The sequence below is a fragment of the Martes martes genome (genome assembly GCF_963455335.1).
Source record: "Martes martes genome assembly, chromosome: 11".
Lineage (NCBI taxonomy): Eukaryota > Metazoa > Chordata > Mammalia > Carnivora > Mustelidae > Martes > Martes martes.
The window spans coordinates 63,352,638-63,364,460 of NC_137899.1; the positions used below are offsets into that span (position 1 = coordinate 63,352,638).

Sequence of the window (11,823 nt, forward strand, 5' to 3'; positions counted from 1 at the left end):
CCCTGGCCTTCCATGCCTTCCAACAGAGCGAGAGGCCTGAAGTCACGCATTTTACAGGGAGGAAGGAGGACTGGGCATAAGAATTAAAGTACTTAGAATCCACAAACTGGGGAGCTAAGAGAGCATGTATAACACAGATTTATGTAGTCAGATGGGAAAGAGATGGTAGAAACAGGAAACAGAATGCTTGGGCGAAGGATATGATCTCAGAGAGGAGAAGAAGGATTTGGTAGACAGCAGAGTGAAAGGCACTGGTCCTGGAAAGAAGTAAGCAAGCCCAGCCACACACAGCTGGTGAGGGAAAATGCATGTAAAGATGGGGTTCACAGATGGGGCTCATGGTACTACAAAGAGGATAACGAAGACAATCTCCTGTCTGGTAGACTGAACCTTCTGGCTAAGGCAAGGGATGCCACATGCAGAATGTGTCAGGTTTGAGGACAGGGCAGTGCGGTGTGGGGGGAAAGGTCAGCATGGTTCAAGACAACCTCATGAGGGCACTGATGAAGAATGCATGTACTTCAGCAGTGGTCCAGTGGAGGCGTGCTGTGTGGTGTGTCCCATTAGCACCTGGATGGAGGACATGTCTGGCAACAACATAGGCCTCCTGAACAGTGGGGAGCATTTTGGAAACAATTAAAAATCTTATTGAGAACCCGTGGTGTGCGAGGCAGAGTGCTAAGGTGGTCCACACAGCATATAAGATAAGGTCCAACCTCTTGAGGATTCAGAGTCTGGAAAGGGAGGCCTAGTAAGTGCCTGACCAATACGCGTCGTCTTCTTTCTTACTTGCAGGTGGCACTATGTTCTGATAAAAAGGGTGTATTTCCCAGCTTCTTTTAAATCTGGAGGTGATCAGTGAGATACTAAGTAGAAGTCATAAAAACTTTCTAAAAGGGTCTGATCAGGTGGATGGGACACCCTTTTGCCATCCCCTTCCCTTCTCCTTAATTGGAATGAGGACATTATGGTTAGTACCCCAACAGCCATTTTGGGCCATGAGGCAAATTTGAAAATGGAAGCACCACACTAAGGTTAATGGAGGTAAAAGGAACCTAGGCCTCTGGTGCCCCTGGACAGTCATTTCAGTCCTGTACTACCTACTACTTGTTTTATTTTGTTGAGCGTATACCTATATCTAAGTCTGTCTACCTATCTATCTACCTATTGATCAAGTCCTGACATGGGAGAAAGGACAAACAAAGAGATACAAGATTTATAATATAAAAAATAAATGTGGGGCACCTGGGTGGCTCAGTGGGTTAAGGCCTCTGCCTTCGGCTCAGGTCATGATCCCAGAGTTCTGGGATCGAGCCCCACATCAGGCTCTCTGCTCAGTGGGGAGCCTGCTTCCTCCTCTCTCTCTGCCTGCCTCTCTGCCTACTTGCGATTTCTATCTGTCAAGTAGATAAATAAAATCTTTAAAAAAAAAATAAATGTAATATTCACATAATTCAACTCAAAAGAGATGCCTCTCCATGTGAAAGGCAGTAATTATTTAAAAGATTCAGAAAATAGAAAGGCCTTTCATCCTTTCACGTTGGGAGATGAGGAAAGCAGAAGGTCAGAAAGAGAGCAAGGAACGAAGGTATCCTGACATTTTGGCTTCTGTATGCGGTCTCCCTGAAGTTGTAATAAGAGGTTCATGGTGACACAGGATTTTGACCCAAATCTGACTCCTAAGACTTCCCAGTCCTGAAGTATACTTTCTATACTATCCTATTTCCCCTTCCATTGGAGTCAGACCTTAAAAGGCAAGATTCTGCAATGCATGGCATCTGCAATGCTGGTATGTGAAAGAACGAGTCATGATTTCTCAAGATTGCAGTCCCTGGGGAACAGGGACAGCCCTGCTGAGGAAGAGAACTGACACCCCGGCCTTGGTTAGTGTAAAGGGGACCAGCTGGGTGGTTCCCATACCAGGGGTCATCAAAGGATAGGGAGGCAAAGTGGGACGCAAAGGATAATTAAATCACAGGGAGCAGTCCCACACACCCTACTAACACACAACATGGTATCCCAGATCTCAGCAGCCCTGCAGAGGAGAGCACCCACATCAGGTTTGTGTACCCAAACTATAGAAGAAATTTCATGATCTCTGTGGTCTGTGCGGGAAAAGCCCACTCTTTTGCTTGAGTTCATTTCAAACAAAGCAGGGAGATAAGACACTTCTGCATGTTTGCTTCTTCCCCACACATTCAGCCAGCTGCTTTTTCCCTTAGCGTTCCCATATTGCCAGAAGGGAGAGGGAAGAATGCAACTCCTGTGGCAGTCTCTACTTCCAACATGGCTTTGTGACCCTGGAAAGACCGTAGTTTTCAAAGCCTGTCTGGACAAAGAAGACTCTTAGCCGGCGCAATGCTGTTCACAGTCAGGCAGCGGGTCACCTTGGAACAAGGTGGAGGAGACCGCACTTACTCTGTAAGTGACTAAAGAGAAATGCCTTAATTTTTCAAGTCCCCTTCTTCTCGTTCCAGATGCTTCCTCACTTTCTTGCTCTTCTCTCAGACGGGATGAGCAGTGATGAGACTCCCAGTGTCTAAGGGGCTTTAAAGAGGCCTGGCAATCCTGGACACAGTCCCGGAGAAGGCAAGTTTTGTGCGCGTCTTCGAGGACGCGGGCGAGTCACTCCCTGATCGGACAGACAGGAGACTGATGGCTCCCTACCTCGGGCAAACTTCTCTCCACCCCTAGAGGGCACACTTCCTCCTCTTTCCCCGACTTCATGCCCTCGAGGGATTGAAATGAACAGGTGCTGTCACCACCGCTGAGAAGGGCACGTTCGAAACCAGCCAAGTCCTGCGCTAGCAGCTGCTTGGGCACCTTTACCCCTCGGACCGCGTCTGCGGTGCGCGCTAACGCGGGGGGAGCTGGAGAGCCGCTGCCCCTGGAGAACCCCGGCGCAGGCCTTTTAGCCTGGGCTCTAGAAGTCCCGCAGGCGTGGGAGGGCAGGACAGGGGCAGATTTCAGCGGAATTTGGGCAAACTGGAGCGGCCGCCGCCGCCGCCGCCGCTTCCTCCACTGCGGTAGACGGGGCGGGTGAAGAGTCGACGCCCTTTCCAGCCTCTTGGGTCCTGGCCCCAGGAGGTCGGCTCCTCCCAGCTTCAGACTATGGCATCCGGGCCCGCCGGCTCCCCGGAGCGCGCAGCCCCTTTCCTGGCCTGCGAGGTCGGCTCCGGAGCTGCTCGCAGGGCCCCCGGCCCCAGGGCGCCCACTGCGGGCAAGCCACGGTCAGTGCAGCCTGTGTCCCTGTGCCCGGGTGACAAGTGTCGGGGAGCGAAGCCGCCTCTGTCCTCCCCACGCGCCGCGCGAGAAGAGCCGTCGGGCCTGCGCCGGCCCGGGCGATGCCTGCGGGGCGCAGGAGTGGGCAGCGCCGGGCGGCGGTGAGCGCGGACCCCCTGCCCGGGCCCACCCGACCCGCTCCGTCCCGCCACCGCAGGACCCATTTCTGCTAACCTTGCCGGCCTTCGCAGCTGTTGCCCTGCTCCCCCTGGGGGACAAACCTGCGCAAGAGGGTAGCTGGAGGGAGGTCACTGCCACCTTGGTTTTTATTCTAGAAGGGGCTCAGTTCTGCCTAAGAGGGTGAGCTCCCCAGGCGCTAGCTATTCAAGTAGGTGTTTGGTGGCCTTTTGTCAGGAAACTTTTAATCACACAGAATCTAGCCTCTAATCGGCCAGACTTATTTAAACCGAGCAGAGTAAAACCTTCCATTTTTAACATCCACTCTTGGTGTTTGCTGGAAATTTGCCACCGAATTTCGGCTGGAGCTGAAGGTTACCAGGATTTATCATTGTTTCCCCAGGATGTTTAACCCTCATGGGCTCCTCTTCTTTCATTTAACATACTTAGGAAAAAAAATTCTTGTAAGCGCTTTGGCCATTTTGTTTAAGAAATTTGTTTTACCTCATACGGTTGAGATCCAGAAATATTTCTGAAATGGGGAGAAGGGAGTGTTAGAGACAGAAAGCAGCTGCGTACCAGGAAATAATAAGTACCGTGCAAAAATATCACAGCTAATAGATGTCCTTTAGGAGTGTAAATATCTATGTTTAATTGCTTTAAAAATGTGGGGTGGAAAAACACAATTATACATTGTGATAACAAACCTGTACAGATAATTTCTGAATAATACAAAACAAGTGCTGAAAAATTTTTCTTTACGATTGAAATAATTGTTCCCAAATCATGACACCGTCCACCCAAATATCATGTTGTCCCATCTGCAGTACTTGAAGAGGAATAGTTACCAATTGAATGCATTTAGATTCATCCTTAGTAAAAAGAAAATTGCATAGCTTTTTATATTGTTGCACATCCTCAAATGCATTTTCCAATATCAATGTCACCTTCATGTTATTCTCAATATTTTCAATTTTCAGAGATACATAATATATAATTGCTAGTAATTATAAACACATCATTTTATTCATCTGATTTTAATAACATGCATTTTTATAATTACTGTACAACTGAAATAGACATTGAGTTATGCTGTGTGCATGTCTTTATTCAACAGTATATTCTTAGACACCTTGTCCAAACAAATTAAGTGAATTTAAGAGAAAATAAAACAAGGGGAAAAAATCCTTCCAGTAAAAACAGAATCACAGTGCTTTACAGACAAAAGGAAAGGAAAAGAAGTTCTCATACGAAAAGAGATTTATTATTACATAGAAAATTCTCACAATAGTTGAAACACACTTCAGGAACTAGTAAACACCTCAGATAGAGTTGTGCCAATTACTCAGCCCACAAGCATCTGCTTTGTCTTAATTAGACGGGGGAGGTGAATGACCACTGTTTATTTTCATTTTCCTCATTAATTATGAAAAACTGCATTTAATTCATCTTGCATGGTGAGAGATTGGCTGCGCAGATGTAAGTCGTAAGGGAAGTGGCTGTCGGTGGGCAACCTGAACATGGCACCCTGCCCAAGGGGACCCCTGGGTGGCACTGCACAGTAATGCATGCCGTAATTGTAATTTTTGCCATAGTCCAAGGTTTCTTCTTGCTTCAGGGAAAATATCCCATTATAGTTAATTGGGGGAGGACTTAAGGGACCTTCAAACTGAGGGCTGGCACACTCAGGGGAGGTGCTTTCATAGAAGGATTCATACGCACTGCAATAATTGTAGGGTTTCATGGACTTGGAATTATCAAGAGTTCCATGCCCTGGGGGAGTGGTGAGCTCAGGGCTGTGGTAGGGCGGGTAGAAAGTAGAGTAGGGCGACCTTGTGTGGTGCGCAGCCTCCCCACCCTGACCCATCAGGAAACTCCTGGCGTTGAGCTGCAAGCAGCCTGCCACCAAGTTTGTAGTTGGCTGGGAAAGACCTTTGCATAAGTTTTGGACGAACGTGAGCAGATCAGGTCTCTTGCCGATTCTCAGAATTTCAGAAAGTGCCCAGATGTAGTTTTTGGCCAGTCGTAAAGTTTCTATTTTGGACAGTTTTTGGGTTTTGGAATAACAGGGGACCACTTTTCTTAAATTGTCCAGAGCGTCGTTGAGGCCGTGCATCCTGTTTCTCTCACGTGCATTAGCTTCCTGTCTCCTGAACTTGACCCTCTCCAGTCGGAGCTTGGTCGTCTTTTTTTTCCTAAGACCCCTCCTTCTGGGCAAGCCATTTTCATCTTCCTCTTCCCTGTCTTCTTCCTCTTCTTCCTTCTCGGTTTCTTCTCCTGGGGCCCTTTTGATGCTCTTTCCTCGAAGGACAATCTGTTTGGAAAAGCTTTCTGGTTTCTTAATTTGCTTCTGGTCCTCACATTCTCTAGAAAACTTTCTGCACATCTGGGATTCTGGCATTACAACAGACTCATCAAACGGTAGTGTTAACATGGTTCTCTAATCTTAAATTACCTGAAAAAATGCCAGCACAATATTTAAAGTGTTTTCATTTTAAAAGTTTATACACTTAAAGCATATTTAATGACTTATTCATAAGAATACAAAAACACGTGAATAAGACTAATTCTGGGACCGAGTTTTTACATTAAATAGAATCTTTGAGTTTGTGCAGACTAGTAATTATAAAAAAAACATTGGCACATGCAATAGGATTGATTTTTATAGGCAAATTATCAAAAGAAAATAAAACAAGAAGCATTTATGATAATGCCACCACCATTTCCACTTCCCTTTGATTTTAAACGGTTTTAATGCACAAAAAGGACCGTGGAATTCAAGCAAATGCAAAACATGGTATAGCAATGCAGAATTTCATTAATTCCAATTCCCCTGAGTACCAAATGAGAAGAGACCCCAGTTTTTAAAATAAAAAAGTGTTATCTTTCCATTAGCTGACAGATTTGTGAGGTGTTTTGTTTTGTTTTAGAAAAAGAAATAAGCCTTAACTTTATCTGCTGTATTATATAACTGCAAATCTAGATAAGTGGCTATTGACATTTACAAATTTAAAGAAAAGATTAACCAGAGCCAATTTTTTTAAACTGATTTCTTTCTGATCAGTGAAGAAATATGTAAAAGAGCACTATTTTCCCAGCCTTCACAAAAAAAGGGGGGGGGAGGGGGTTTGGGCTAATTTGGAATAAACTCCATAAATAAAATAAAATAAAATAAAAATCACTGGCATTTTTTTTTAATCAAAGAAAATGTTAAGACTGCTTTTACATTTACAATTTTTCCAAATGTAATCGTCTGTTTGCTGCTGTTCAAATCATCCTGGACAAAAAACCACTCTCGTAGTGTTTTTGTTCTACGAGCCACAGAAGTCTCCCTCTAGCTAATATCTGACAGGAACGGTCCAAGGATTCTGACTGCAATTGTGCACGTGTGTTCAGAATCCCGAATGAAAGGGGAAAATAATTTGTGTTTCAAATGCAATTTTGGCTTTCGTTTGGTGAAGCAGCAAGTATTTTCATCTAAAGTCTTCAAACAAATAGGCACGTTAAAACAGAGACTTTTCAATTTAACAATCTCCAGCCCCCTCAGCACACACACATACACACACACACACAAACTCTTAGTAATGTCCACATACTTGCAGTGTTACATAATAGCAGTGAAAGTATGTGACAATTACATCATAAGAATGAAATATGATAAGAAGTTATAGATGGCAAAGAGCATATAAATACTATAAGACAGTGACACTGTATCTTTAAATACTTGCATGCAAAGCCAGCATCAATTGAAGTAGATCTTTATTTATATTACCTTAGGTTTTAATTTCATTCAATAATCAGTTTTCATTTTGTATCTTCCAAATCTTTTCAGGCTGAGTGTCGCATCGTCTCCTGGAGTCTCTAGATCTGTGTATATCTGCACTATCTCATTGATCTCTAAAAAGTGACATTGATGCCAACTGCCAGAGCTGGTACCCATGCCATCTGCTAGTGACGTCACAGGGCAGAGAGAACCATGTGATCCTCTCTCTTGGGACCTTCATTCTGCACTGATCATCTGGCATCCCTGTAAGTGGGTACCAGCATTCATGCATCAACACAGAAGGTTAGACTGATAGGGAAAAAATCTGCACCAGCATTTCACATACAGTAGGTGTGTTTCTCCTCGAGCTGCTTCGGCTTCACTGGCAGTCTGGAGAAATAGCTGTGTTAGTGTTCAGTTTCGCCCTGCCAACGGTGTAACTATTAGGTAGTCGTTAATATTCCATTCATTTACAAGGTGGGCTTTTGTGTGAGCGAGAGGTTTTTGTTGTTGTTGATGTTGACGTTTTGTAAAGATCACCATCCCGTTCGTGCACCTGGGTACCCGGGGAGAGAAAGCCGCGAGGAGGAGCTGAAATCGGGAAAAGGGTCTTGAGATGCTTAAGCAAACTAAGATTTCTGTAAGCGAACAGGGATCAACAAAGGTCTCCTTATTTCCTTGTTTTGTTTCATGGCATGTAACTTATGGGTGTGTGTCTGTGTGTTCTCTTATTAACATGTACGACTTCTGTGCTTCTTGGGAATTTGGAATAAAAGAACAGTCTCTCCATCTGGGGTCTGAAAGACATCTTCCGACGCTCCCCTTTCTACACTTGCTGGTACCTTTCAACAACTTTTCAGAGAGATTCTTTATCTGTATCAAATGCAGAGACGTCTGCAAGTCCCCCGTGAAAGATTTCAAACTCCGTTCTCGTGTCCTCTACCGAAAAGTCCCAACTCCACTCTTGCATTGTCCCAGTCTCTTTCCAGCGTGAACTTGCTTGTTCTTTCTCATTTCAGTTCATACACAATAAATATAAAAAATAGCTCTGAGGTTTTTGTCTTGCTCTCCCTGGCATTCTGCTGAGTATTTTAATCAAAGATTAGCTTTTCTGTTTTCTGAAGCCCTCAGATTTCTTTTTCCCTTTCTCTTAAAAATCTTCTCCTCACATTTCCTCCCCCTCTGACTAACACCCAATTTAAAAGTCTCCTCATTCTTGTACCGCTGTCCGATTGCTTTTCTTTGTCAGATTTATTCATATTCCTCTTTTCCCCCACTCCCCCTTTTAGGTATCTTAACGAAAGTGGGGTAGAAAGAGTTAAGCAAAACTGGCAAGGCCTTATTGATAAAATAAACTGTGAAACCAGAGGCAAACTCCACCTTCCTCTCCTTTTCTCTGCTCCCCTGTCACCCTGTTCCCTTGCAAAGAAAAAAAAAAAAAAGAAAGAAAGAAAGAAAGAGAGTGTTTTATTTTATTTCAGAATTGCCCATCAGTAAAGCAAAAAGTGCACTTAAAAAAGTTTAAAAATGGACAAACACAACCTTTGTTGTTTGACAACTGAATAATCTCTTTCTATAAAGTGAGACAGTATGCTTTTGGTATTAAAGTAATCCCTGGCAGAGTTGTAACTGTTGAATCTGTGTTAGCATTCCCCTTATAAATCCCAGTTTTGAAAGGTTTAGAATTCTGCTGCTTTAATGCACTTTGGTTCCAAATTGGCATTGGGGGCCTCAAATTTAATTCAGTTTTCCTCCTGTCATATCCCACTCATTCCCGTCCCCCTCGAAGTTATTCAGCTTTGCCTGGACAGTTCTAGAAAAGATGGGGAAGATGGTAAAAAGGAGAATTATGCTAGGTAAAAGAAAATAATTTTTCTCTCTCATGGTCTGCTAAAATTGCAAATTTAAAAGAAAAATAAGCCTATAAATTAATAAGTTAAGTGAAGTAGATTGTCCTCATTACCTTTTTAAAAAGTCAGACACACCAAAGACATTTCAAAATGTGTTGTTTAAGGGGATATTACTGGTCATGGGTGCACTGAGATTATTTCATATAGCCTTTGGTTCAAAAACTACACACACTTTTTACTTCAAAACAGAGAGTTTCTACAGGGAGAGCAGATGCAGACTTTCGTTTATCCTCACGTATGGCTTAATTTTTGAAATGTGAAAGGGCGTAAGTATCAAGAGTCAGGAGCCACAAAGCCTGTCACTCATTTTTTTTTACATATCGTACCATGTTCTAAACTTGCGAAGTCTCCAGAAGCTGCATTGTATTACGGGCATCACAAACATGAGAATCAAAATCCAAGGAATGCTAACATGACATGTTAGTAGAAAATTAGCACCAATGTAGCTCATTGCAAGGATAGACTTTATATTTTATCTTTCCAATGCGCAGACAAATGAGAAACAGTTTTTTGATGAAAACATTTGGGACTGTTCTATTTCTGCCTTTGAACATGAAATAAAAACCTTTCGTGGTGGTGGTGAGGTGGGGTGAAGGGGGGATAGAATCTGTGTTGAGGTTTGCAGAGTATTAATCTATTGTTTGAATGTCCCAGATTTCCTTTTCAAACAACAACAAAAAAAAGGCAGGGGGGACAAAAAGTTGTTATGTCAAGATCTAGCAAGGATTCAGTGTGTTTGTACAATAATCTTTCAAAAGAAATTTTGTTATGCATTTTCTACTATAGTTCCAGATATGCAAATGCCTTTGCTGTTAATATGCATTCATAACATACACCATAACGGCTGTTCTACTCTCTGCTAAGAAAGCATGTTAACACCAATACTCCAAACAGAAATACATTCTGAATTATAGACGAACACTCCGAGTATGGGGAGTGTATTATCCCCATTTCTATAATATATTTTCTCATTTTACAGTAATCCCTGCACACCAAAGTTTACATCTTAACTCAATTTGATACTGATTTAACTGATACGATCTTTGTTTCTGGGACCAAGACATTTTATATATTTATATTTTTAATGTGCCCAATGTCTGTCTGTCTTCATCTGTCTTGCTTTCACTGGGTAATTCCTCATATATCATTTATAAAAGTGACCCACAGAAAATGTAGATATAATTTGATTCATTGCAAGGCAGTAGAAGCCAGACGTCTCAATCAAGGCTGAAGGATTGTTATTTGTAGGTCATCCAGTGAGTACCTATGTCATAGCAAAGGAGGATTCTATTGACTTCCCTTTCACACTCCTCTCATCACCTAAGAGATCAGTCTGGTACATGACAGGCATTTTTCTCAGCTCTCCTAGAGAGTAAGGCAACAGAATGCAGACCCGGGCAGGGTCAGGCAGCGAAACCTTAAGACCAGAGTTTTTTCCCCTAGAAGTAGGGTGTTTCCTGAGATAGATTTTGTACAATTTTCTCTATTGCCTTTTTTTTTAAGCTCTTAGACAAATGCTTCAGGGCAGTGTGTAAGCCTGTGAGCGAGCCCTGTGTTAATCTTTTAGAGTTTTAACTCTGTCATCCCCTGTGGCTTGAAAGAGTTTTATGGCTGTGGCAGAGCAACCGACTTTGGAGAAACAGCCCTTGGGTATTAAATAAAAGTATTGAAAATATAAGGCAAAAGGAATAAGGCACCACCTTATTCCCCTTGAAGACTTAGAGGGCTTAAAAGTATGATTTGAACGTAGATGTCTAAATGTTTTATAATATATGTGTGTGTGTGTATTATATATGCATATATACATATGTATATGCATGTGTGTATGTATAGGTATGTGTATATTATAAATATATACACACCTGCAAGGATTACTTAGCTCCAACAGATAATCTGGAAATCTGAGGGCAACATTTGAATTGCTTTTACAGATTTACTTCAGGGTGAAGAGTAAACTGCATTGTACTATTATTTTGCAGTAATTATATGGTTGTTTATGCAATTCACAAAACATGGCACCATCCGATCTTTTATTTTAGCTTTTGTACAAAATGGTACTGCTGTTCTTTCCAGAAATACATTTTATTATTTTTCCTCCATGGAGCATACTTACTATTTGACTCCCTCAACGGCATGTATTAAATTCGTTTTCTAACTTGTTATTAAATAAAGTCCTCTAAATCTTCCGGTTAAACTCCTATCAGTATGAGAAGACCGGTATTATTGGACTGAGTTATTATAGTTCCAGCCATTCGTAAAGAAGGTGCTTTATTAAGTTTTGTGATGTTACTGTAAGAAAATGTATAGTTTCCTTTAGTCCTTTACAAGTAGAAAGAATGATTTATTGGCCCTGATTATGACTTTTTATGATATTGACTTAGAAATTAGAGTTATATTCCAATAATGTGTGTTGTGATGGTTATTTTTAAGCCTAGAAAGCAGAAGTACAATTTGTCTCTTTTCTGTTACATTAATCCACTTTAAGATTAGAGTGGGAACTTCAGGCAAGAGATGTTTTGCAAAGGTTTCATGCAAACCACATTTTGAAAGTCAAGTTTTAAGTTACATGCTTACAGGATGATATGCAGGCTCTCTTAACAGGGGATTTCTGGGTGGGTTTCAGGAAGTTCTGGAGCTTCCTAAGATTATGTGCAAATTTGGCATGTATGTACATATGTGCATTTTTCTAAAGAAAGACCCTCTGTCGGATTCTAAAAGGTTAAGAATCTCAGTGACTATTTTGATGTCTTA

The 11,823-nt window shown here is 42.2% G+C and overlaps 1 protein-coding gene across 1 annotated transcript; it reads right to left on the minus strand.

Moving 5' to 3' along the window:
* Positions 1 to 4,819: 4,819 nt before the first annotated feature.
* On the minus strand, positions 4,820 to 5,833 carry NEUROD6 (neuronal differentiation 6; the record flags this gene model as incomplete). Its single annotated transcript, XM_080819080.1, has 1 exon — positions 4,820 to 5,833. The coding sequence occupies one exon, from the start codon at positions 5,831 to 5,833 to the stop codon at positions 4,820 to 4,822; it is 1,014 nt and encodes a 337-aa protein (XP_080675206.1).
* Between the last annotated feature and the right edge of the window lie 5,990 nt (positions 5,834 to 11,823).